The 27,483-nt window shown below is 47.2% G+C and overlaps 2 protein-coding genes across 5 annotated transcripts in view; one reads left to right on the forward strand and one right to left on the reverse strand.

The window, feature by feature from the left end:
- PATJ (PATJ crumbs cell polarity complex component) overlaps positions 1–27,483 on the reverse strand; it is a 762,329-nt gene that overhangs the window by 383,335 nt on the left and 351,511 nt on the right. The window lies entirely within an intron of this gene.
- Positions 1–27,483, forward strand: part of KANK4 (KN motif and ankyrin repeat domains 4) — a 70,058-nt gene that overhangs the window by 33,062 nt on the left and 9,513 nt on the right. For all 4 annotated transcript variants that reach the window (XM_084876080.1, XM_084876082.1, XM_084876079.1 and 1 more), the window contains exons 2-8: positions 6,425–6,512; positions 12,497–14,386; positions 15,636–15,747; positions 18,774–18,992; positions 20,277–20,364; positions 22,454–22,664; positions 26,008–26,150. In XM_084876080.1, coding sequence (XP_084732206.1) covers positions 6,497–6,512; positions 12,497–14,386; positions 15,636–15,747; positions 18,774–18,992; positions 20,277–20,364; positions 22,454–22,664; positions 26,008–26,150 — 2,679 coding nt within the window. In that variant the 5' untranslated portion in view covers positions 6,425–6,496. The remainder of the gene's footprint in view (positions 1–6,424; positions 6,513–12,496; positions 14,387–15,635; positions 15,748–18,773; positions 18,993–20,276; positions 20,365–22,453; positions 22,665–26,007; positions 26,151–27,483) is intronic.

Below are 27,483 nucleotides of genomic sequence, written 5' to 3' on the forward strand. Positions count from 1 at the left end.
TTCGGCAAGACCCAGGGCTCAGCTCCTGGAGCCTGGAATGCCTTCCTGACCCCGCTCCCCTCTCTCTTCCTGGCAGTGGGGAGGAAGTCAGGATTTGCATTTCGAGCAAGGTCGCAGATCACCTGACCAAAAACCCTGGAACAGCTGGGCAGCCAATGCCACTGTGCTCAACTCCCAGCCACCGGCCAGGTCCGCAGCCCATTCCTCCTGCTCCGGGCTGTGGCGGGAGGGGGAAGGGGGGGAAGAGAGGAAGGTTAGGGTGGGGGGAGGGGATGCCAGGGGAGGTAATGTGGCCACTGTTTTGCTGGTGACAGTTCTCTCTCCTTCTCTCTCTCTCTCTCTCTCTCATTTATTGATTTCAGAGAGGAGGGAGAGAGGGATAGAGAGATTAAAAACATCAATGATGAGAATCATTGATCGGCTGCCTCCTGCACGCCCCCCACTGGGGATCGAACCCACAACCCGGGCATGTGCCTGGCCGGAATCGAACTCGGGACCCTTCAGTCCGCAGGCTGACGCTCTATCCACTGAGCCAAACCGGCTAAGGGCGGCAGTTTTCTCTTCTCCACGAAGCTCCAGATTCCGCTGCTGCAATGCAGGCAAGAATGACAGACGCTGGCCGAAAACTGCGGGCAGGGAGTTAATGAGATTGTGTTCGTGTGTCACTCAGTGAGCACGAGTTGCCTTTGTTTCCTGGGGCGGTAGGAAGTGAGCCGGCTGGAGAACTCAGCTGGCGGGATCTTCCAGGAGCTCACCGGGCTGTCTGGGCTGCAGCCCTCTCGCCCTGTGGTCAGATGCCTCCTGCTGCTTAGCACAAAGGACGTTTACCCCTGGTGGCCCGGCCGGGGGAGTGGGGAAACAAGAAGCGCTCCTCCTTTTGGCAGGACCGGTGCGAGGTCTGGGAGGAACCTTCTCTTCTCTTTTGGAAAGAGTGCTTTGTCTTTGCGAGTGATCCTGTGTGCGGGGATCGGCGGGGTCTCGATCGGTGGGGTCTCTGCTTGGAGCGCTACCTTGCTAAATATTTGACTTTGTCAGGTTGACTTCTCCAAGAATTCTCGGGGCAGCAAGGCTGTGCTTTGAGCCAAGGTTTCTTTTCAAGGAAATCCAAGGTGCTGTTTATTTTGGCATGCAGCCTGTTCTGGGATGAAATACAGCATTTTTATTATTGCAGAACGAAGAGAGGCTTGAAGGGAACAAGAGCTCAGAGCTAGGTTTCAATTTCGGAGACGCGAAGGAAGGCTCCTTTGAATTTGGGTTTGAAATTAGAAATGACATTGAAATGGCATCATAAAAGAAATACATGGAGAGAGAGAGAGAGAGAGAGAGAGAGAGAGAGAGAGAGTCAGTCTATACTGCAGGAGTGGGGCCGAACCGGGCAATCCATGCTCCCGGGCAGGCACCCTGCTGGAGCTGTTTCTAATGTGGCCTGGTGATGACACCTTGGGCCGTCTGCCACTGACTGCCTTTTGAATGGGCAGCTTCAGTCCCCACCTCTTCCCTGCCAGCTGGCTTTGGGAGGCCATGTGGAGTGAGGGAGTCACACAAACTCCCCTGCCCCGCATTAACTGGGTAACTTTGCATGGGCCACATAGCCTCTTTGTGCCTTTGTTAACTCACTTGTAACTTGGGGATGTTACCCTGAACTGCCACCTGTGAGGACACAGGAGTTGGGATGACATGGGGAGGGAGTACAGAAAGGAGTCCTGCAGGAATTCTGACCTTCCGCCTGCTTACGGATTAGTAGGGGAGAAGAGCTAGAGAGAGATAAAGCTGTGTGTACTCAAAACATTTAGAACACTGAGCTAATGAGAGAGGTTGGGGCCTAATTGGCATCCTTGATCTTGGGATAGGCCCATAAGCAAATGCAAAGTTGCATAACAACATCAGGTATTACAAGGTTCTGAACACTGGGGATACAACTTAATAGAAACAGGAATAAATTGCTTGAGGTCAAATTTTTAAATGTTTGGGAAGGTTGCAAAATTTCATTTCAAAGAAGAATTCTGTCCAACAAAGCTATTTTCATATTCTGTTGTAACGCAAACAAAGCCGTATGGGTTGATGGGGCAATTATTTCTCAATTCCACTCACCTAACCACATCAAACACCCCACTTTCATTCAAAGAAACTCCCCTTAGCTAAATGCCAAGCTGTCCACCACAAGGAGCATGGACCAGAGTGGAGAAGCCTGAGGTGGGCGGGGCTGGAAGAGGCATGATGTGGGCATGACAACCCCCTCTTTTCTTCCTGTGTTAGAGCTCTTTCGAGTGAAGCTTGCTGAGCCCTCTGCTTCAGAGAGTTGGATGTCAGCTCCATTTAATTTCTGTAGCCTTGGAATGATTAATTTTACTAAAATTAAAGTCTAAGAGAACTATTAGAGACCTCCAATATTACAGTTGTGTGTGTGTGTGTGTGTGTGTGTGTGTGTGTGTGAGAGAGAGAGAGAGAGAGAGAGAGAGAGAGAGTGTTTTAATGAAACTTGATCTAATGTGTGCTGCATAATCATTTGAAACCTTTGATCTGATACATGAAGGGCTGAACCCAACTGCAGCCAAAGGCAGGGAGTGTGCTTGAACTCTCGGAGGTGATAGTAGTTTGTTTGTGCAGCCACAGGTCCATCTGCACCCAGGCGGCCCCCTCTCGCTCAGGTGGAGCCTTGCTGCTTGGTGCACAGCCTTGGAGAAGCAGGTGACGCTGCTGGCCAGGTGGCCTCCTGAGAGAGAAGTTACTTCTCTGTGCCCAGAAGGTGTTTCATGTACACTCGCGGGAGAAGAGAAGCGTGGGGGTCAGGAACATTTCCCCTTACACAGAGAGCTAGGAACCAGTCACAGCACCAGGCTAGCTTATAGGGATGGACAAATGTTTGCAAATCACTCCTGCTCCCTGCACAGGCTTGGAGTCAGTTAGACTTGAGGATGAATTCTGCTCCAGTATTTGGTTGTTATGTTACTTTGGACAGACCTGTAAACTCTCAGCCTCAGTTTCCCTATCTGAAAAATGGGGACAATAGTAATTCTCTCAGGGTTAGGGAACAGATTGCATGAGATTATTTATGCCAAGGGCTCCAGGCTCTCCCTATTGCTCAGTAATGTTATGGGGTGGGAGGAAGAGGGGAGCAAAAGGGAGAGGAGAAGCCGCAATGATAGAGAAACAGGATGAGGGGCCAAGCTTAGGGTTTGTGTCCTCCTCCTTTTCTTCCCCAGGCTTCACCTGGAAGCTGCCGAGCCTCTGGGAGGCTCCACCACTGGCTGCAGACTGTGGACATGCAGCATTGAGATTGGTAGTCGTGTCTTCTGCCTGGGAACCTTCTCTTTCTTTTATTTATTTAAAAATTATATTTATTTTATAAATTGAGAAAATTATATTTATTTTTGAAAACCAGTACAATGCGTTCTACAATGACATAGAATGCATTGTACTGGTTTTAGATGTATAACATAAAACATAACTATTTGATATATGTATGCATTGCAAAATCATTACCTCAAAATATTTAGTTAATATCCATCACCACCATAGTTACAATTTCCCCCCCTCATGATGAGAACTTTAAGATCTACTGTCTTAGCAATGTTCAAATATACAATACAATATTATTAACTACTAGTGGCCAGTGCATGTATTCGTGCACATTGAAAGGAAAGTAATTAGAAGAAATATTTTAATATCACTATTAGCCCTTTCTCTATAATAGAAGTGTCAACCAAATTCACAATCAACAATGACAGATCAAAACACATGCAATGCATTTGGCACCAATAAGAGCTTTATATGTATCATGCATGAGAAAGTCAACGTTTATTTTTAAACTAGAGACCTGGTGCACGAATTCATGCACTGTGGAATCTGACTGGCCTGCCTTGATTAGGGCTGATCTGGGGTGGGGCCAGCCAGGGGGAGGGAACTTGGGTGGTTGGCCAGCCATCCCCGACCCCTGGTCAAACTCCCTATCGAACTCCCAGTCAAGGGGACAATTTGCATATTAGCCTTTTATTATATAGGATTGCCAATGCATGTCATATGTACCAGCCGGCCAGTCAGTTGAATGGATGGACAGTAGGTCACTTAGCCTTTTATATATATAGATGGTCACTATGCTGTACATTACGTGCCTAGGACTTAGATATCTTACAACAGCAAATTTGTGTGTGTGTGTGTGTGTGTGTGTGTGTGTATATATATATGTATGTATATATATATGTATGTATGTATGTGTATATATATATATTTAAATACAAAGCCATCTTTTTATTTTTATTTTTTTATTTTTAAAATATATTTTATTGATTTCTTACAGAGAGGAAGAGAGAGGGACAGAGAGTTAGAAACATCAATGAGAGAGAATCATCCATCAGCTGCTTCTTGAACACCCCCTACTGGGGATGTGCCCGCAACCAAGGTACATGCCTTTGACCGGAATCAAACCTGGGACCTTTCAGTCCACAGACCGATGCTCTATCCACTGAGCCAAACCGGTTTCGGTGGAAATTTGTATATTTTGACCCTTCACCCATTTCATCTGTCCCCTACCTCCTGGCAACCATCAATCTTTTCTCATTTTGTCTTGCTGTTTAGATTCCACATATAAATGAGATTATACATTTGTCTTCCTCTGCAGGATTTACTTCATTTAGCATAATGCCCTCAAAGTCCATCCATAATTTCACAAATGGCAAGATTTTCTTTTTTTTTGTTTGTTTGTTTATGGCTGAACAATATTCCGTTATATATCTATATAGATATATCACATTTTTTTAAATCCATTCATCTATTGATGAACACTTAGGCTTTTACAGAAGTTTTTCTTTCTAACATGGGTGACCCTCCCTCACCCCAATTTGGAACCCCCTATCCCCTAATTTCTCTACTCCAGCTCTATGCTACCCCCAAACTTAAGTACTTTTTGCCTCCAAGCTACGCGAGGTGCTTAGTGTCAGTGCTGCTTCTGCCAGGAGTGTGTTTGCCTATAGAAACCCTGCCTGACCGTCCGGGCTCTGTTCCACCTGCACAGGGAAAGGCCCTTCTGGCAGCTGTGTGGATCATGTTTGGGAGGAGCCAAGGCAGGAGCAGGGCCAGACTTCAGAGGCAGTAGCAGTACTCATAGAAAGAAGGTGCATGGCCCAGCCAGTATGGCTCAGTGGTTGAGCATCAACCTATGAACCAGAAAGTCATAGTTCGATTACCAGTTAGGGCATACACTGGGTTGGCAGGCTCGATCCCGAGTAAGGGCCATGCAGGAGACAGCCAATCGGTGATTCTCTCTCATTATTGATGTTTTTATATTTCTCTCCCTCTCCTTTCCTCTTTCTGGAATCAATAAAAATCTATTAAAAGGAAGGAAGGAAGGAAGGAAGGAAGGAAGGAAGGAAGGAAGGAAGGAAGGAAGAAACTGCATGAAACTTTCTGTTAGGCAAACTTCAGACTTCCTCTTATTTAGCAGACCTGATAATTCCCAGCCGTCTTCTCCAGTTTACTTATTTGTCCCCCCTTTTTCCATCCTGGGTTGCTGGAGGCCATCCTCCTCCTTCTCTCACTCCCCGTTTTCCTCAGTCCTTCCCTCATCCCTGGGACACTTTTCTGGTCTGAGTGCATTGTAGAGCACATTAAAATTCCTAAAACAACCCAGTTTCCACTGCTGATGTGCCACAGATAATTCATTATTAGGATGTGTGTGGAGTTACAATCACACACAGAAAACAATTTTCTGGGTGATTTATTATAATAGCGACCGAAGGCAGGTTGTTTACTATTTGAAGAAAGAATCTGGGGAATGGATTAAAACTTTGGGGGAAATTTATGATCAAACCTCAAGGTGCCCTAATTCAGAGTCAGGACAGTCTGCTGCTTGAATCGTGACTGATGGTTTCTGGCCACCCAGACTGCACTTCCCCTTGTTAGGCCCATGGTTGGAAATCACCTCTAAGTATCAGCTCCTAGTCAGCACCTACAATGATCTCATCTTTGTCTTGAATCTGATTGGGATGCCATAGGTCGTTAGCAGGTACTCTGATTCCAGCTTTTTCATTAAATAGATTATAATGATTTTACCATGATGGGGGTGGGGTGGGGTGAATAGATTTCAGTTTTGTGCAAAGAACAACGTGCTGGCTATCGGAGCCCTGGGTCTGGTCCCAGCTCCTTCACTAACACACCGCCGAGAGGCCTTGCACCAAGCAATTAACTTCCGAGTCTCAGTTTCCTCATCTGCCAAGTGAGTAGGTTGGGCCAAATGCTTCCTTTGGTGTCAGCCATTGCTAACATTCCCAGGATTGGAATCTAGGGTGCATCCAGGCATCCTTGGAGGCCTATGAGCTCATGGGCTCCTCCGGGACAAAGGCAAGGATGGTCATTCCTTTCTTTGGTGCTGTATTCCCTCCATACTTACTTTAACTCTAATGAGAATCCCCACTTTTCTTTCTTTCAGAACTGTCCAACACATTTGACAGACTCATCGGATGAAGAGTGCCTAAGAGACTGACGATCAGCATTTCCTAAGATGGAGAAGACAGATGGTAGGCAGGCTGTTTTGTATCCTTGGTTTAATGTGAGCATTTGAGTTGGAAAGGGATTTTATACATCACAGAGATAGCCTATGGGATGTCTGATTGCCTAGGATTGGGCTGAAACTAACAGATAGACATCACTCTCACAATCCAGGACCACTATCTCCTAATTGCTCACCTGCTTGCCTGATCAACCTTAACCACCTCTGCCTGCCAGTCTGATTGCCCTAACTGCCCTCCCTGGCTTGGTTGCCCCTCACTGCCCCCCTCTTCCAGACTGGTCACCCCTCACTGCCTCCCTGCCATATTGGTCACCCCCAACTATCCCCCCATGCCAGCCTGGTTGTTCCCAACTGCCCTCTGCCAGCCTGGTTGCCCGTCACTGCCCCCCCTCTGCTGACCTGGTCACCCCTCACTGCCCCCCCTACCAGCCTTGTCGCCTCACGCAGCCTGCTGTTCGGTTGTTACTGTGAGGGCATTGTGACCAATTTACATATTATCCTTTTATTAGTATAGATTGATTTTATGGAGAGGGAGGGAGAGGAATAGTTGAGACACTGATGAGAGAGAAACATCAATCAGCTGCCTCCTACACGAACTACACTGGGGATCAAACCCACAAGTGAGGTACATGCCCTTGGCTGGAATCAAACCTGGGACCCTACAGTCCCCAGGCCAACACTCTATCCACTGAGCCAAACCTGTCAGGGCACTGCCCTCATTTGAGAGTTGAGGAACTTGAGGTCTAAGAAAGAGGCATAATATGGTAAAATTCATATCTTTGAGATTCTCCAAGTCATTTCTCTGAGCCTCATTCTCCTCATTCATCTGTTAACTTTGCTGTGTAATCAAACCACTCAAAAAATGTATCAACTTAAAGATATTTATTATTTCTCAAAAAGACTCTGTAGGTTTGGCTGGGCTGTTATTTTGTCAGGGCCAGCTTGGCTGAACTTTGCTGGGCCCATGTGTCTGAGGTCTTCTGGGTGACTCGGCCGCATGGTATAGAATGGCCACACTCACGGGCCTGGTGGTTGATATGACTCCCTATCACCTGGTGCGTTGGTGATAATTTGACAAGTATCTTTCTTTGTCCAGCAGGCTAGCTGGGGATGGGGGTGGGGGCTTGTTTGGTGGCACAATGGTTCCAAGCACAGTAAGAACAGATTCCAATGAGCAAGTGATTTTCAATCCCTGCAGGTGTCACATTTGCTGTTGACTTATTGGCCAAAGCAAATCACAAAGCCAAGCTCAGAGTTAGTGTAGGAAGGGAGTACCCAAGGCTGGAGTGTCATTGTAGCTATTTTTGCAAACAGTCTATCCATAAGCAGGTATTAGTACCTACTCCACAGGGTTGCTAAAGGACTAAATGAGATAATATAAGATTGGTGAGTAATACTATTTAGCACTATGAATATTCCCCGCCTTCCCTTCCAGGAAATTTGCAGAGGGTCATAAACTGGATCCGATGATTTGATTTCTAATGAAAGGCTTTTTCCAGATCACCAAATGTCAAGAAACAGGAGAGCCTATATTCTCCCTTGAATCACATGGCCCTTCTCTGGTGCAGGACTTAGGGACCAGACAGCAGCTCCAGCGCTGCTGCTTCTGTCTTTCCAAATGAAGTCACCATATATTTCAAGAGTCTGTCTTCCTCCCCAGAGAGCGGCCTCCTCAGTGCATCCCTGGAAGTGATCCCACAGAACACCAACTAATTCCCTGAGCGCCCCGGGGGCCTGTCATTTTTACTGCCTCATTTGTCCCCACTCAGCACCCTCGAGAACTGCTGCTCTCCACACGATTAACCACAGCCAGCTCAAGAAGGGCACCCCTCCCTTCAGACACACACATCTCACACAATAAAGGCAGAAGAGGGAAAACATGTCATAGCTGTCTCGGCCTTTTGAAGTGGCTCATCTAATTTCCCTTCTTTCCATCTGTATTTCTAACCACTTTCTCTCTAGTTTCTGTTTTTCCCATTTCCTTTAGAATCTGAGCATAGGCTTCTGGACTTTCTTTTCTCACTTTCAATGCCTCTGATTGGCTTGCTCACCTGCCAATCTCCTCTCTCTCTCTCTCTCTCTCTCTCTCTCTCTCTCTCTCTCTCTCTCTCTCAATATATTTTATTGATTTTTTTACAGAGAGGAAGAGAGAGGGATAGAGCTAGAAACATTGATGAGAGAGAATCATCGATCAGTTGCCTCTTGCACACCCTCCCACTGTGGATGTGCCCGCAATTAAGGTACATGCCCTTGACCGGAATCGAACCTGGGATCTTTCAGTCACAGGCTGACGCTCTATCCACTGAGCCAAACCCGTTTTGGCCCAATCTTCTCTTTGTCCCACAAGGTCATTACTGTGGCACCTCCCTTCTTTCCTTGTCCCCTTCTAATGCCCTTTCTCATGTCTGTGTGCAACTCCTAGGCTCATGACTGTGTTTGCAGATCCTTCCCAGGGGTCTAGTCATTGGGTGTGCTTTCAGACCAAGACTCTGTAGGCTTTGTAGGTAGCTCTGAGTTTCAAGTGTCTTACTTTTTCTTCTCTCCTGACTCATTTTTCCAGTTTCTTCAGAATTAATTTTTTGGACTATCTTTCCCCCTTGAGGCTGTAGTCCTAACGCAGAGATAAATATTCTGAGGAGAGAGCACATTTTTAGCCAATCCTCCCCTGCCTATCCTTGTCTTCCCGCCCCTTTGTGGAGTACCTGTGCCATGTTCTCTATCGAATTACTGCCAGCAATCACAACTCTGTAAGGTAGGCATTAGTGCCGCCATGTTACAAATGGGGAAATTGAGGCATAGGAAAATTAAGTAATTTGCTCAGAATTACAGAGATAAGAGATGACAGAGCCAGGATTCAAATCCAGCCAGTTTGGGCAATGTGTTGGTTTATTTGATCTGAAATTTATTTTGAGCAGACAGTCCTTCTAATTAATTCTTACCCAGGCCAAATGCCCAGAATTCTGAGCTCCTGCATACCTGTCACCAGGTAGAATTAAGAGGAGCAGAGCTTAATGTGAGCATGGTTTCCCAGCGTATCGGATCGAGCTCCCTCATTCAAGGTCCGGCATTCCTCTTGCACTGGGAGAAAGACAAAGCATGCAGAATGGCAGGTGGCAGGCATAGCAGCACAACGGACCAGGGTGTGTGTGTGTGTGTGTGTGTGTGTGTGTGCGCGTGTGCCCTAGTGATAGCCCAGAGTGCTAACTTAGGGAAGCACCTATTAAAGCTGTCATCCTGGATAGCTGCTCAGTCTCACAAACTCCTTTGGTTCCCTCCGCCTTCTTTCAGGAAGATTTTTGCCTTTGAATCTTCTGTTTCCAATTTGATACTATTATTGTGTTTGTGCTCTGGAGCCGCTCCCAGAAGCCACTTGGTAAATTAGTGCATTTCTACTTATTTAAGGCCGAGAGAGAGAGAGAGAGAGAGAGAGAGAGAGAGAGAGAGAGAGAGAGAGATAATGCAATTTCTTTTCTTTAAGGAGAGTTCTTTGCCTTCTGGGCCATAAATCTGCTCTCCACTTAACTTTAGACAACTATCTCCTCTCTGACTGGGCCTATCCCTGTAACCCAGGAGTGCTGAGTGCACCAAGAGGCCTAAGGATGTTGCAGAGTGCAGCTGGTAAAGCTAATTGGGAGCAATTGCTCTCATTGACTGAATCTACCGGTGTGCCTCTTTGGAGGAAAGCAGGTTGGTAAACAATTGTGCTGGTAAATGTGAACTGGTTTGGAGCTTTCTGGGCTGGAGTCGTGTTTACTCCTTATCTGCCTGGAGTCTAGATGTCTGCCAGAGAAGCTCTGGAATGAAAACCATCCTGGGTATCTGCAGGGATGCTTTATTCTGTTCCCTGCAGTGGTTGTGATGTAATTACCCACAGGCCCTGCAGCTCTGCAAGCATTGAGGCTGATAGGGGTGTTAGTGTTCATGCGTACAGCATTCACGTGTCTACTGGCTTCCTTTAGTTCTGTGGAGATAACTGTACTTCCCCAAGCACGGAGGGCCACCTGACAAGCACGTGGCCCCTGCCAGAAGGAGAAGTCAGATAGGCAAGTGGGAAGAGCTCAGCCCCCATATATTGCCTTACAAAGGATTCAGCATTTTGGAGAAAGAGAGTGTGTGTAGATGATTAAAGAGGAGTCCAAAGATGAAAGATAATTTTGAAAGGCATTGAGGGAAGTGGGGATCAGAGGATCTCCAGCTAAAGGAGCTAAAGACTCCCTTGTCTAGGACCCCACAATTTGTCCTAAGGCAGGTGGACAAAGGGTAGGGTAACAGAAGCATTGTCAGTTTGGGTAATAGCTGACAGCTGTTCAGGTGTTCGGCCAATAGGAGGCAATAAAATGCCCTGAGCTGTCTGGCAGTTAACAATCCTATTCAGGTTTGGAGGAAGTGCTGTTTAGTTTACAGGTAAACTACATATGTGGCTCACCTTTGTTGAGCCTCCCAAGTCCCATCATGGAACTCTTGTAATTATTACATGCTGGAAATATAGACCAGGTTCTAGAATACATATTCTTGGCCTCTGTGCTCTCCACGAATGTCCTGTCCTGAACTCAGCATTTCAGAGCATGGTTAGCAGAATGTCACAGAGATAATAAAGGGTGTCATGTGAGCAACATCAAAAGGACAAAGGCTGTTTCACCTGAAGAAGGAGCTACTTGGGAACAAGCCTCTATGGATTCAAATACTTGAAAGACTGGCTTGTTCTCAGTGACTTCTGTTGGAGTCAAGAAAATGAGCGATGGTCCAGCCAGTGTGGCTCAGTTGGTTGAGCATCATCCCATGCACTAAGAGGTCACATGTTTGATTCCTGGGTAGGGCACATGCCCAGATTGCAGGCTTGACCCTTAGGAGAGGATGTGCAGGAAGCAGCGGATGGATGCTTCTCTCTCATCAAGGTTTCTCTCTCTCTCCCTCTCCCTTCCTCTCTCTCTAAAAATATAAACAAATCAGTGTTGCCTTGGTGTGATGGAGAACTGTCTGATGTCCCATGAGAGTTTGGGCTACCCTGAAAAGTCACGAATTCCCCATCTCTTGGAGGATGTATGCCAATGTCCCTTTTGACATCATATGTCCCTTTTCCCTCAACCCTGTTTTCTAGTTTGTGGAAAAAAAATAAATAAATAAAAATGTGGCATTCCTTACTTGGCATGAATTTTTGAAAGTGAAGTTCATCTCTGTTAAGCACTAAGAAGTTTTCAGATGAAAAGGAGTATGGGCTGTGCATGATTACGTGTTCCCAAGCTCTCTGATCTTCACCTAGAGTAGGGGTGTCGAACTCAATCAGAGAAGGGGCCAAAATCTAAAATCCAGCCTAAATCGCGGGCCGAATGGTTTACTGAACAGTCATAAACTGACAATGTCATAAACTGACAGCGGAGTGCAGTGATGACAGCGCGGTGCGGGCCACATTGCAAGGCCTGGCGGGCTGGATTTGGCCCGCGGGCCTTGTGTTTGACACATGTGACTAGAGGCTCGGGCGTCTGAGGAGGGTTAAATAACGTAGAAGGCTGACTTTGATGTCTCTGCTTTTATCAAGGTTTACTCGTACCTACCTGAATAATGCAAGGTTCTTTAATGTTGAGACAATTATAGCTCATCCTTTGAAACTTTCCATATTCATAATTTCCAATTAGCACCTTGATATGGCAAATTCCTGGCCACTTTACTTCAGCAATTACACGACTCAAACCCAGTAAAACAGCGGGAGACCATTTTATTTTGCCGGTCTGCAGGCAGATTCCACCGTAGTAACTGAGTTGACCTACTGCAAATTGGAAACTATTTCCTTACGCATTTCCTTGCAGACTTTGCCTAAGTACACATTGATTTAATGATATGGATTCTTAGCGCAGCCAAAAGACTGTGAGCATTGCAGTATCATTTAGAGGCTGGAACATGCAGGAGAAAGTCAACATCACAGATAGCAGCCCTCACCACCTGTGATTCTGATTAACGTTGTGCTTCCTCTTTTACTTGCCTTGTGTCTTCCAGCCAAAGCCCAGTCCTCTCAGGGGGACGAAGAGAAAGGCCCTCCCAAGAGCCTCCCCTACTCCGTGGAGACCCCATATGGCTTTCATTTAGACCTGGACTTCCTCAAGTATGTAGATGACATTGAGAAGGGAAACACCATCAAGAGGATTCCTATCCACAGACGGGCCAAGCAGGCCAAGTTCAGCACGTTGCCCCGAAACTTCAGCCTTCCCGACAGCGGGGCTCGCTTGCAGACTGCTCTTTCCCACCAAACCTGGTCCCCAGCGCTGGCCAGGAAGGTGTCGCTGGGGACGGAGGAGCGAGCCCAGTCTCTGCCGCCGGGGGAGCACCCCCAAGCCTCCCAAGCGGGTGGCAGTGAGGGGAGCTACCACAGGAAGGCCCTGCTGGCCGAGGCCGCCAGGCAGCTGGAGGCCGCTGCCCCCCGGGACCCCGAGCTGCCCTCCGGGAGCGGACGGCCCCAGCTTTTGAGAGCATCGAGCATGCCGGCCACCCTGCTGCAGAACAGAGCCTCGGAGGACCCCAGCCTGAACGCAGGGCCCCCCACACCTCCTGCCCTCCCTCCACTTGCAGCCTTTGGCCCCGCGGAAGGATTTGCGGGTGTTCACGACTCCACCCCAAGAGCTGCCACCCAACCCACAGGCAGAGAGTTTGGAGACCTGGTGCCAGGGATTCCGGAGCTGGTCCGGGAGAGGGTGGAGCCTCCTCGGGGTGCAGAAGAGGCCCCTCCGCAGCACCTGTCTCTCCCAAGGCCTCCCTTCTCACCCCAGAATGCACTTGTAGTTTCAGAGGATGCAAAAGACAACCTTCCCCCCAGAGGAGCGGAGGTGGTGGTCAGCCCTGGCTGCCCGACGCCAAGCCCCCCACCTCTGCCATCCCCCATCCCGGAGACTGAGCTCCCCCTGGAAGAAATCGAGCTCAACATCAGCGAGATCCCGCCCCCGCCTCCCGTGGAGGTGGACGTGAGAAGCGTTGGCATCCGGGTCACGGAGGAGAGCCTGGGCCTTGCCCCCGCGGATCCTGGCAGCGTCTCCAGCCTGAGGCAGCAGCTCCTGGCCCTGGAGGGGGAGTTGTCAGGGAAAACAGAGGAGCTGGCCCAGGTCAGAGCTGCCCTCCAGCAACAGGAGGAGGAAATCGAGGTCAAGAGGCAGAGGATTCAAGAGCTGGAGTGCACGGTCGCTCAACTGGCAGAAAAGCTGAGCCACGAGAACAACAAAGACACCCAGGGCCAAGTGGATGCCATGGTCAAGACCGAGCCTCTCCAGGGACTCCTGACCAGGGAGTCGTGTGACAAGAGCATTGGTGTGAACCTTCTGAGCAGCACGGAATCGGAAAGTTGGGGGGCCCGAGGAGAGGAGGATGACCTGTGTGGGCAGGACAGTCATCAACAGGGGGATCAGAGCCCAGCAGAATTTGTGCCACCATCCCAGCTGTCACTGCCGCAGGACCCCGAGATGGTCCTCGCCTCTTCTTTACATAGCTGCCTCTCCACTGAGCTCAGGATCGAAGAAGCAAGCTCTGAGCCGGAGGGAGACCCTCTGGTCGAGGGAGCAGGAGACTCTTCATGGAGCAGAGACACAAAGGCTCCCTCAGCCGGGAAGGAGGAGGCCAAGTCAGAGCTCCCGGGGAAGGAGGGCCCGGGCAGGCCACCCAGCTCACCCACAGATGCCACTATCGGGCAATACGTTAAGAAGATCCAGGAGCTCCTGCAGGAGCAGTGGAACTGCCTGGAGCACGGGTACCCGGAGCTGGCCAGCGCCATCAAGCAGCCCGCCTCCAAGCTCAGCAGCATCCAGCGCCAGCTCCTGAGCTCCCTCAACCTGCTGCTGTCTGCCTACTCTTCCCAGGCTCCAGCCCAGGAGTCCCCGGCCCCCTCCACTCCTCCACCAAAGGGTAAATACGGGTGCCCGAGACAGGGAACCATGTCTCCTTAATGGGACAAGCCAAAGGGGCTTTAATTGCATGCATATGTTTTTAAAAGATTTAAAGGAATTTTAAATTTTTAAAAGGAACCTAGTGTAATAAAAACTGACCCATGTAACAGTGGAGGCTCTGTGCCCCTATTCGTGTCCTTGCTCTGAGGTTAGGATTGACTGCAGGATGCACAGCTGTTCAGATATATACAGGGCACAGAGATGCAGGGGGTGAGGGGGTGGGAGTGTCTATATAGGAGCTTAAGTCCAGCCCACTCTCCACCTCTTCACTTGCCCAGCCTTCAGCACTGTGTCCACCCAGAGGGGTGCCTATAGCTCATTTGCATGGCACAAAGGCAAGGTCTAGGGTGGACAGTGGCCCAGGTTGTATGTGCTCTAAACCTCAGCCTCCCTTCCTTGTTTCCTGAGATCCTCTCTGGTTCCTATACATTAGAGGTTTTCTCCGGCCTAATTTTGCAGGAATGTTATATTGAGGTCTGAATATTGTGTGTGTGTGTGTGTGTGTGTGTGTGTGTGAGGGCGGGGGGCGGGGGGTTGAGTGACACATGTTGACCTTTTGGCTGAGCGGCATTTCCTCTTGTAACAGACCATACACTGTTGAATAAAGTGGAACCATATTTTGCTTTGCTCAATGAGCAGCATGCGAGTCTGCTTCCTGCCACAGATTGCAAATTGCCTGCTTTCTCATTATTCCGTGCTAGTTCTAGTCTTGCCCATTAGGAAATGCCTCCTCTGCCTTTGAGCACAGCCAGACTTGTGCTCTTGCTCATGTGTCTCCCATGCCTGTCCCACATCACAGTGTCAACTGGCCGAGGTGGGAGTGGAGGTGGGACCAGGAGTCATGTGAACTAATTTCTGTGCTTAGAACTAATTGACCACCTCTTTCTCTGCCATTTGCTGAGCAAGGCTGAGCCTCAGACTTCCCAGCTGTAAGACATAGACAACAGTGGCACCCACACCACAGGGCTTCTTCTAAAGAGTGCCCCCACTGTCAGCCACAGGGGCTTTGTGACCAGGGACACTTCAGCTGGCACTCCCCAGAAGGCTAGGCCTCCTCCAAGACCCTCAACATATTTGGTGGACATCATCCCGTTCCCTGTCCCTTTCTCCCTCTTCACACACCTTCACTCTGGATCCCCTCAAAGCAAGAGTCTCGGTTTTGCTGCCTCGCCAAGATCATTCTAACCTGTGCTGTTGTGTCTGCCTAGAGCTCTCCCCGTCGACCAGCCTTAAATCCATAATGAAAAAGAAAGACTATGGCTTCCGTGCAGGAGGTAATGGGACCAAAAAGAACCTTCAGTTTGTTGGGGTTAACGGTGGGTAAGCATCGCTCGTGAAGCCCAGACTGCCCCCCACACTGCCTCTCCCTCTGTCGTCTCCACACTCTTTTCCTAGGGGAAAGCATCTGGTTTTCATTCTCCTTCAAGAGAATTACTCTCCACGGCCCTTTAAAAACTCCATCTCGGGTTTGCATGTGCTTGGCTCCTTGCCAGCTGTGGTCTGTTGGATCCTGTGCTTTTAATATGTTTTAGCTTTGGTGTCCCCGGGGCCAGGATTCCAGGTGGTTTCTGGGAGTCCGAGGGACACGTGGGCCCTTTAAGGAAGACATGTAAGCTGAACCACAACACTGAAACTAGGACAGACTCTTCATTTGTTGAACTTTAAGTTTCAGCCTTTTAATTCCCACCCCCCCTTTCTTTTACTAACTTAGGGCAACCCAAACCAACATTTTTTAGGAGGAAGAAAAACAACCAATGTCTGTTGGCTTAGAACATGAACTAAACCGTATATATTTCAGAGAGTAAATCACTGATCTAGAATATTTTCTAAATAAGTTATTCAATACGCATTTCTGAAATGCCAACAATGTCTTAGGTGGTGGGGATAAAAATGTCAAATAAATCGTGGCCCCTTGCCTTTAGCTCACAGTGTGGGCCTGGGAAAAGATAACACAGGAAATAGAGAGATGTTGATAAGATGAGATGAGTTCTAATAAAGAAGGAAGCGTAGGCTGCTATGGAAACCCAAGGAGGGGTACCCAGCCCAGCCAGTGCGGGGGTCTAAGAGGCTACTTAGAAGTGGTAGGAACCCCGGTTTATTTGGGTCAGACAAGGAGGAAGAAGATACCAGATTCAAACAACAGTGACATTACTGTTGCACATTCTGTGAGGGAAACGTCAGAAATGATGAAGTGGGGTCATAGAAGAGTTGCTCTTCCCACTCCTTCTAACGTCAGACACTGAGGAGAAGCTGTTTAGGGTTGAGCTTTCACCAGTTCATGTACAGAAAAGGAGGATCAGCCTAATCTCAAAGTGTAAAGCAGGCCCCCTATTGCTGGCTCCTGACTTTCTTCCTTCCAACGTGCTGAGGCAGGCCCATCTCCGGGGCCTTTGCATCTGCTGTCCACTCTGCTGAAAGTGCTCCCTTCCCAGACAGTGCTCAGTAGCTGTCACTCCAGTGTAGTGGTTTCCAACCGTGGCTGCACCCGGGGGAGCCTTTAAAAATAGCAGTGCCCAGGTCTCCCCGAAGGCTCCCGTTTAATTAGTCTGCAGTGTAGTACAGGTACTGGGAATTTTAAACACTCTCGAGTGATTCTAATGTGCAGCCAAGGTTAAAAAGTTCTGCTTGAATTAAAGTAGTCAGTCCCTCCTCCCATCACTCTAACCCCATGGTTGGCAAACTGCGGCTCAAGAGCCACGTGCGGCTCTTTGGCCCCTTGAGTGTGGCTCTTCCACAAAATACCACGGTCTGGACAAATCTATTATATTTCGAAGAAGTGGCATTTAGAGGAAGTTTAAATTTAAAAAATTTGGCTCTCAAAAGAAATTTCAATCATTGTTCAGTTGATATTTGGCTCTGTTGATGAATGAGTTTGCCGACCACTGCTCTAGCCCATTACTCTTTATTATTTTATTCAATTCTCTATTTTTTAAAAATGTATTTTATTGATTTTTTTGCAGAGAGGAAGGGAGAGGGTTCGAGATTTAGAAACATTGATGAGAGAGAAACATCGGTCAGCTGCCTCCTGCGTACCCCATACTGGGGATGTGCCCGCAACCAAGGTACATGCCCTTGATTGGAGTCGAACCTGGAACCTTTCAGTCCGCAGGCCGATGCTCTATCCACTGAGCCAAACCGGTCAGGGCTCAGTATTTACTATTTGAATATATATTTTACGCCTCTCCCTACTAGAATATAAGCACAGTTAGGACAGGGACTTTGATGCACACTTAGAATGGTGCCTAGCACATAGTAGGTGCTCAGTAAATTTCTGTTGCGTGGATGAATGAACAAACTTTCAGGTGAAGTTTTTATGGAAACCATGTTAATATAGGAGCTGCTTGGTAAACATATTGCATCCCCTATTAACCACAAAAGCAAAAGGTTGTTCCAAGCACAACAGAGGAAGAAATATTCAGGGCTTAAACAAGGCAGATTGTGAACACACCAAACAACAGGCTGGGTTTGCAAATACAGTAAACATAGGGGCCACCATTCAGAGAAAGGGCATGAAGGGGTTCAGTGTAAGCTGCAGTCTCCCCAGTCTCTGTGGCAGTGTCTAGAGGCCCTAAAGCCTGAAATCTTCGTCCATTGGAGGTCTCCTGTTGACTATCAGCAGAGGAACCAATACATCTCCCAGGACTTTCCTCCGTGGTCTCTGATCTGCCACCTTAATAGAGTCCCATATAATTAAACATGAGGATCATAGCTGGGTGGGAGAACCCCAGGTGAAGTGGAGGCCCATGCCCTCCCTTGCTGTTCCAAGTGATAGTTGAAATAGGCTGCAGCTGAGAAGGGCAGATGCTGGGTTCAGGTATTCTGACTGGGAGTAGACAGCTTCCACTTCCTTGGCAGGTGGAAGCTGGGCTACAATGAGGGAGGGGTTGGGGGAGGCTAAGAGAAGTCCCACAGTCACCCAAAGACGTGAAAATGTGGCAGGCAATTCAGAAAACGGAGGGTTGGGGATGGGAAATGTTTACCAAACGTTGGTCCTCCTCTGGGCAGGGCATTAGGATTGCAACAGCAAATGCTTTCGTAAGAACCTTGGGTTGCCTGACTACATCATCCGATTGCATTGGTCAAGTAGGGCATGTGCTGTGTGTTTGCTGCCAAGATCTTCAATAACGATCTTTTCTCCCCAAATGGCCTCTGGCATTAGAGTCAGAGCTCTTAACCTTACTTATCTCTGACGCCAAGGTTCCTGGGAGCCCCCTGTCCAGGTATAGAGAATGGAGGGTGTGGTTAGCAAGCTGGGAAGGGTTAGCGAAAGCCCACAAGGTCTCCTCCTTGTTGAATGGGCCTTGGGCAGGAAGCACAGAACGAGTCACCTCTGTCTCCTTTCCCAGCTATGAGACCACCTCCAGCGAGGAGACCAGCGGAGAGGACAGCTCCCCAGAAGACTTGTCTGACAGTGAGGCTGAGAAGAAATGTGATGGCCCAGAACACAGATGGGGCAAGGATGCCCACCCAGGCTGCAAGGCAGGGCCAGCCATCTCCGAGGGCACCTGCAACACAGGCCAGGGAAAAGGGCCTGGGGAAGAACCCCTCCTTCCCAAGGCTGAGAGGTGAGTCCGATGGGTATAGATTAGGAAATGTGAACTTTTGAGGTAGATCAGGGGTTTATTCATCCTTTTATTCGATCGTTTGTTCCTTTGTTTATTCATTCACCAATATTTGTTGAGTTCCTCATGTATGCCAGGTACTGTGCACTGGTTGAACTAAAAAGATGTAACTCCTGCCTTCATGGGTAGACTGTCACAGATTGAGCTCTACAGATAAAGCTGACATTGGCCTAGCACTGGGAATATTTGTGGCTTAGGCTCAAAATTGTCTTGCAAGTGGAGCAAACTGTGAGGAGAATGGAAAAGAGTGTGTGGAATAGCAATCATGGGTTCTATTCCAAGGAGCACCATCTATGAGATATTGGTCAAGCCAGCTCAACAGTCAGGGCCTCAGTTTCCCCATTAGTAAAATAAGGGTGGTAGGCAGCATTTCTCCAATTACCCTCAAGCCCTAGCATTTAATTTTGTAGTCTTTACTCTTTTCCTGGAAGTGTACCTACTGGCAAGAGACCAAGAGCAAAAAACTACATCTGTTTGCTGCTTAACACCTTTATAGCCCATGGAGATTTACACATGTAACAATAAGGTTCTACTTTTAATCAAAAGGACATACATGCTTACATAGTTGTAAAAACAACCCTTCCAGGTAGAAATGTTTACAATCTCCACTTTACAAGGTGTGGACACAGAGGCTTAGGGGAAGTTAAATGACACAGCTAAGCAGAGCGGGGATTCGATCAAGTCTTTTCTGATTCTTACCTTTTCTGCCTCTCCCATTGGCAACCATGATGTAACTCTTTGAAAGTGATGGGAGGTTATGTGGCATGATGAAAGAGTACTTTACAGTTGGGCTTACCTGGATTCAAATCCTATGTCCGCACAGTGTTGTTTTAGACAGGGTACTTAAGCTGTGGTCACCTCAGTTACTTCATCTGTAAAATGTAGACAACAGCAACCAGGCAGGTTTGATCTCAGGACTGGATGAGGAAAAGTAGGCACAATGCCTACGTAGTGCCTGCCACGTACTAGGTTCTCAATGAATGGTATTGAGAACCTAGTACGTGGCAGGCACTACGGTACAGTACAAAGGGCAGTGTGCTCTGCTCACTCTCCAGAGGAGCTCAGAAGCCACGCCTCATCATCAGGACACTGTATTCGCCCCATATTTCTGAGGAATGCCCTTGTCCTAGGAAGTGGCCCAGTTTGACCTGCTGAGAATGAAAGTCAAGCTAGAGAATAACCTTCTTTATCCACATGGAGACTGATACATATATTTTTTTTCTTTAGATATAAACCCTCCGAAGAATTTCTTAATGCATGCCGGGCATTGAGCCAATATCTACCAGACACCGGGACCACCACTGACCAGCTCTTGGTACTCTGATTTTTCATTGTCATGTAGAGATTCCATATTGTTTAAACAGTTAGTTCCAATTGCGTGACGTCGGTCCCTTAGCTGAGGCAGCAGCGTGAATCCCTGCCCTCTGGGTGCTCCCTCATTTGCCCAGATCTTGCCTGTTGCCTATGGTGATGGATTATGCTGGGAAAGTGAAACTGACAGATATACCCTGGAAAGCAAGCCTGGTGCTCAGAGGCTTTTATCAAGGGTTATTAGGCATCTTACCCTGGATGTGTGTCATACAATTATTTGTGGCTTAGGCTCAAAATTGTCTTGCAAGTGGAGCAAACTGTGAGGAGAATGGAAAAGAGTGTGTGGAATAGCAATCATGGGTTCTATTCCAAGGAGCACCATCTATGAGATATTGGTCAAGCCAGCTCAACAGTCAGGGCCTCAGTTTCCCCATTAGTAAAATAAGGGTGGTAGGCAGCATTTCTCCAATTACCCTCAAGCCCTAGCATTTAATTTTGTAGTCTTTACTCTTTTTCTGGAAGTGTACCTACTGGCAAGAGACCAAGAGCAAAAAACTACATCTGTTTGCTGCTTAACACCTTTATAGCCCATGGAGATTTACACATGTAACAATAAGGTTCTACTTTTAATCAAAAGATACAGCTACAAGAGCAGCTGATAAGACTCAATGTGTAAACAACTTGTAAGCATTTTTCAAAGCCTGTTTTCTTCTCCTTTGCAAAACTGTAGGCGTAAAAATAATCAATTTAGCCCAACCCATTTTTGCTACTTTATCTTAGCTGATTTGGTAAATAACTGTTCCCAGATTGTTAAAAAACAAACAAAACAAAACAAAACAAAAAACAACAACAATAAGTGATGTGGATAGATTAAAATTCCTGTTACTTATTCTTGAATGAATTACAGAACTAATTTATTCCTTAGCTCTCCACTTAAATTTTATCACTATATTCCTTAATATTAGGGTCTTTTTTCCAATTCTCCTAAAGATTCCATAGGCAAAGGAGTTGTTATATAAAAAAGTGTTTCACCCAGAAAAGATTCCACTATTTCTGCCTAGAAAAGTGGTTAGCAGATATGCAAGCCTGACACCATATCCATGTTAGGATCAGAGCGCAGGACCCCTGCCACCCTCCCTCAGAGAGAAAGCAGGCTGTATAAGGACCTCGCTCTGTAGAGCCATGGGAGATTAGGGAGCTAGTCCCATTTTGCACCCAATTTTGTAGACAAAACAAGGTTCAAAAGGTTATATGACTTCCAAGGTCACATAGCTGAGCCAGGGCTTACATCTGGCCACATTCTTTTAGTGACTCCAAATCCAGTACTCTTTCCAGAATGAGTGTGGAACCATTTCTGATGCTGGCATCCTCAGAGGCAGGTAATCTAACCATGTTCCATTTTAAACACTGAGGTCATGTCACACAGAGTCGATGTCATTTGCTCTGGAACGCACCTCTTTTGTGGTTGCAAGGAACTGAACCCCTTGGATAGTGGGGTCCTGCCCTGAATTATTCAGCTGCTCCTCTGAAGGTCCTAGCAACACTTAAGAGCAAAGAGTCATTCCAGCACAGCTGTTTGGCTTTTGTGCTGAGCATAAGTTAGTTGTGTTGTTTGCCTTGGCTTTCAGCATTGCTCCAATCAGTAAAATGTTGTCACTTTCTGTCTGTATCTATTGAAAACACATACGTCCTGGTCGAGTCTGGGCTAAGGTCAATATAGACTGGCTAGATGCCCTTGAAAGAGAAAGTCTTGGTTATCCTGTGCATACAGGGGCTGTGACCTAAATTTACAGTAGACTCGAACTGTCACCCAGCAAAGTGCTTTGTTACTGGTTACTGCATTGCGCTCCCATTCCTCCTTTCTACCTCACGCAGGACAGGAGCAATCGCACAGGTTCCAAATATGTATGTTGCTGCATCCTCAACCCCACTTGCCCTGAGCCCTCCAGGAATCAGTCACATGGAGGGCTGGAGGGAGCGAGCAAATAGAGGTGGAAGCATCCAAAGCTGACTTTTCCTGGTAGAAACGAATACCGCAGTTGAAGCACCCAGGCCAGATAACCTTATGGAATTGGAATCTTTTGGTATTTCAGAGGCAAAACTTGAACACCATCAGTCAAGAGTGGTTTCGCGTCTCTAGCCGGAAGTCATCGAGTCCTGCGGTGGTGGCTGCTTACCTCCAGCCTCACACCCCACACTTCCTAAAGCTGCTTGTCAACTTGGCTGACGGAAACGGAAACACGGCCCTTCACTACAGTGTGTCCCACTCCAACTTCTCCATCGTCAAGCTGCTGCTGGAGACAGGTCAGAAATGGTTGCATGGATGTTCTGGGTCCCTCCCTGAGGGCCAGTTCTTGTACTCTCTTCTTTCCAGGAAGGGGATTATTTTTCTGAGTTCCTTCTGTTTTCTAGGAACTGGGCGAGACCATTTTGCTTTTAGCATATCATTTATGCTTCACCACACTCTGTGATGTGGGAATTATTTTTCTCCTGTTGCAGTTGAGAACCCTGAGGCTTAGGTCACAGTGCTGGTAAATAGTAGACTCAGGTTTGTATTCAGCCTGTCTAACTCCAAATCTACACCACATTGCCTCTAGGAAGGCCACATGTTACCATCTTTTAAGAATTTTTAACAAAGGTCATGGCAGGGGTAAAGGGCCTGGGTGGAAAAGGTGAAGAAGTTAAGCAAAAAACAACAAAACTCATAAACAGATAATAGTATGGTGATTACTAGAGGGAAATGGGGGGGGGGGCAGTAGAGAAGGTAAAGGGGACATAAATGGTGATGGAAAGAGACTTGACTTGGGATGGTGAACACACAATATAATATATGGATGATGTATTATAGAATTGTACCCCCTTAAACCTATATAATTTTATTAACCAATGTAATCCCAATAAACTCAATTAAAAAAAAACAAACAAAGGCCCTGGCTCCATTTGGCCAATTTGACTCATTTAATTTATTCATCCTTCATCAGATATACTGTATGTATGGATTACAGTGAGCTCCACACTAGCTAATACTAATAACTACACAGTAGTTAGGGGTCATTTCTACCCAACAGAACTCAGCAAACTCAGTCAAATGGGGCTTTTGTCTGTCTCTTCCTTTCAATATCCTCAGCACCTAGGCCAATTCCTGACTCACAGTAGGTGTTGAGTGAAAATACGTATTAAATGAATGAGTGAATAGCTCCTGGGAGCTACGTTAAATTCCAGTAAACTTTCAATTCTCCAAAATTCCATTAAGCAACCTTGAGGCTCTTCACCTGAATCCATAGGCAACACACGTATTAACAGCATAAAGTTCTTTCTGCATCCCATATCATCAGAGGAAGATGAAGGCATTGAAACACATTGAGGCAGTTTTACTGGATTTCATTTCTTTGTCGTTTCACGGACACCATAATTTTAAGAGGTAGCTCAATTGAGAAAGGTACATCATAAAATAGGGGCTTTCATAAAACATGAATAACAATGACACCTACTGCTTTTTGAGTGCCTCCTCATTCCAGACCGACAATCAAACCAAGACCCTTTGTGCTGATACTCTAACCACTAAGCAAATCGGCCAGGGCTCTAAGTCTTTCTTTTTTATTTATTTATTTATTTATTTATTTATTTATTAATTTTTCATTTTTTATTGTTTATTTATTTTTTAATATATTTTATTGATTTTTTTTGCCCCCTCCCTCCCTCCCACACAACCCCTCCCTCCCCAGAGTTTTGTGTCCATTGGTTGTACTTATATGCATGTATAAAAGTCCTTCGGTTGATCTATTATCTCCCCCAGATCTTCCTCCCCTCCCTGCTGTAATTTGACAGTCTACTTGTTGATATACTGTCTCTATATCTATCTTTTGGTTCATCAGTTTATAATGTTCTTTATTATCCACAAATGAGTGCGGTCATGTGGTGTTTCTCTTTCATTGATTGGCTTATTTCACTCATCATGATGTTCTCCAATTTTATCCAGGTTGATATTTTATAGAGAGGAAGGGAGAGAGATAGAGAGCCAGAAACATCCATGAGAGAGAAACATCGACCAGCTGCCTCTTGCACACCTGCCACCGGGGATGTGCCCACAACCAAGGTACATGCCCCCGACCGGAATCGAACCTGGGACCCTTCAGTCCTTAGACCGACGCTCTACCACTGAGCCAAACCGGCCCTGGCATATAAGTCTTTCTTCATGAGCAGGTAGAAAGGATGTAAAGACAGGAGTACCATTGTGGACAATAATAGTAGTAATAGCACTTATTAAGATTTTACTGTATGGTAGGTATTCGAAGTACTTTAAATATATAAATTCATTAAATTCACAATAACCCTGAAATGCATTCTGTTATTATCCCTGTTTGTTTGTTTGGTTTTTTTAAATATATTTTATTGATTTTTTTACAGAGAGTAAGATAGAGGGATAGAGAATCACCAATCAGGTGCCTCTTGCACGTCCCCTACTGGGGATGTGACCGTAACTAAGGTACATGCCCTTGACTGGAATCGAACCCGGGACCCTTCAGTCCACAGGCTGACGCTCTATCCACTGAGCCAAACTGGTTTCGGCTTATCCCTGTTTTATAGAGGGAATGCTAAGAAAGGGCAAGTAACCTTTGATGTCCTGAGATAGTTTTGTTCTTGTCCAAAAGAGACACAGGCTTTTCAGATAAGCAAATGTACAGAGAAGATTTGGTTTTCCCCTTAAGAGGTGGGATTGTTTATACAACACATAACAAGCTGATAATTTTCTACTATCTCCTATGGTATTGGAATACAAATGCATAGTTCCAGGGCTCCAAAGCAGAAATTTCTTTTGAATTCTCATTTAATATTTCATCTTTAAAATAAGCCAATTTTTCATTGTTATAAAATGTATATTCTTAATTATTTTAACGTAAAAAGTTGTGGAGATTTCACCCCCTATTTTTCTTTTAGAAAGAGAGCGAGAGAAGCATTGATGTGAGAGAAACACCAATCAGCTGCCTCCCATATGCACCTTGAGTGGGGATTGAGCCCACAATGTGGGCATGTGCCCTGACCAGGAATTGAACTGGTGACCTGCCACACTAGCCAGGGCTTCCCCTGTTTTTCAAGTGAGGTGGTGTTCCTAAAGATTTCCCATGTTTATCCTGGGGCGTTTTTCACACCCCCTGGTACATTACACAGCATATCACCAGGCCTTGGCAAGGACATACAAACACAGCCATCAGCTTAAAAATCACACACAGACACAGAGGGAGTGACACTTAAAATGTGTGGCCAGGGAAGAGGTGGACTTTAAGAGCCATATAGACTTGAGCCCCGGTCCCACTTCACCTTTACTTTGGCAGTTTACGTAGCCTCACTGACCTTCAGGGGCCTCATCTATAAAATGGGAACGTGGTCTGTGCTCCACCTTAGGAGATGAAGTCATGGCCATTGGCCCACTTGGCCACCTGCCCTGGCCCTTCCTTGCTGGGTATCCTCAGAAAACCTGTGAAGAAATTAGCCAGTGTTAAAGGCTGCTAAAAACAGAAAGCATCGATTCCTTCCCTGGGAAAGGATTGCTCTATTGCATTTTAACCAGCAGCATCCTGTTAACAGGCCCGGGCGTCTGGCTCCTGGCCCCTCGGGAGCTGTTCCAGCGCTGTTGCTTCTCTTGCAGGCGTCTGCAATGTGGACCATCAGAACAAAGCAGGCTATACCGCCGTGATGATCACTCCCTTGGCTTCTGCGGAGACGGATGAGGACATGGCTGTCGTCTGGAAGCTCTTGCGAGAAGGAAATGTGAACATCCAAGCTACCCAGGTAGGAGAGGTGAACTGACTTCCACGTTCCTAAGTGCGGGAACCTCCCAGCTTTATTCTGCCAGTGGGGTGAGAAATTCCATGTAAATCCGCAAAATGTTTTTTAACCCGGGAAGGCCGGGGCTTCCAAATGGCCTGTGTCCAAAGCCTGACCATTTGGCTGCCGCGAAAGCTCCCGAGACCCAGACAGGCTGGGACAGAGGTCAGGAAGCTTGTGATTTATGTCCCAGCCTGAAATTGGACCAATTCCATCTGGATTGAAATTCTCGAGCCAAACGTTCCCACAGTTGGCACCTTCGGAAGGCATGTGCCAGTGGGCCGCTCCAGGAAGCCCTGCAGGGGATCCATCTTAGTCACGAGTTGCAGAGCAGGTCAGGCGGTCGGGATGTCTCTGTTCAGCTGCTGGGCCCTCCTCCCTGAGAACACAGAGTAGGGGTTGGGTCCTAACCCAGTGGGGCTCTGAGTTAGACATGGCTCCGAATGGGACAATGGAAATCTCCCAAAGGCTATTTTCTTTTTTTTTTTTTTTTTTTTTTTTTTTTCATGTTAAAAATTTAGGTTGTGTTACGCCCAGACTTCGTGATCCCCAAGGACCACCAGGGAGCCGAGTCCGATGCAATAAACAAAAGAGCCTTCTCCATGCTAGCATGGGCCCCCCAACTCATGCCGGCAGCATGGCAGAAGAGAGCGAATTTCTCCCAGTCCAGGGGTTTTGAGGGCTAGGGATAACTCCGCCCCTGCGGGGCGGAGTTGGGAGCTCATCCTCGCCCCGCCCTGCCCTCTCATTCCCCCCTTGTCTAATGTGCCTAGTCAAATCATTGACTCAGCCTACTTCCTTTCAGCATAAACAACAAATACAGTTATCAAGACCCTTAGTACCACAGTTCCCATCAGTATTGTCCTCACTGAAGTCCAGTTCCCCTCCTGCAGGCACCAGTTCTCCTCCTGGCCTGTAGTTGCCAGGATCCAGGCCATGCAGGAGCTGGGAGTCATGTAGTCAGGTCTGGGTGCCATCTACTTCAACAGCAGTGGGCGTGCTCAGGATAACAGTGCAGCATCCCTTTGAGTCCTTGGGCAGCAAATTTCTTTACCCACATTTAGTTCCGGGGCTACAGGGTCTGCGGTGGGCACTGGCAGTGCATCCAAAGGCTATTTTCCAGCCTTCGACAACTATAAGAGCAAGCAGAGTGCGTCCAACTCTCCTTTCCCCCCTAGAGTGATCACAGGTGGTAGATGAACTATCAAGAACTGTGAAGGGCCTTAAGATTTCACTTTATTTTAAAGCTAGCAAGTTAGCGTGCTACACTATCATGGGTGCTGGCAGGTGGCACAAG

Source organism: Pipistrellus hanaki (assembly GCF_964339955.1).
Source record: "Pipistrellus hanaki genome assembly, chromosome: 2".
Classification (NCBI taxonomy): Eukaryota; Metazoa; Chordata; class Mammalia; order Chiroptera; family Vespertilionidae; genus Pipistrellus; species Pipistrellus hanaki.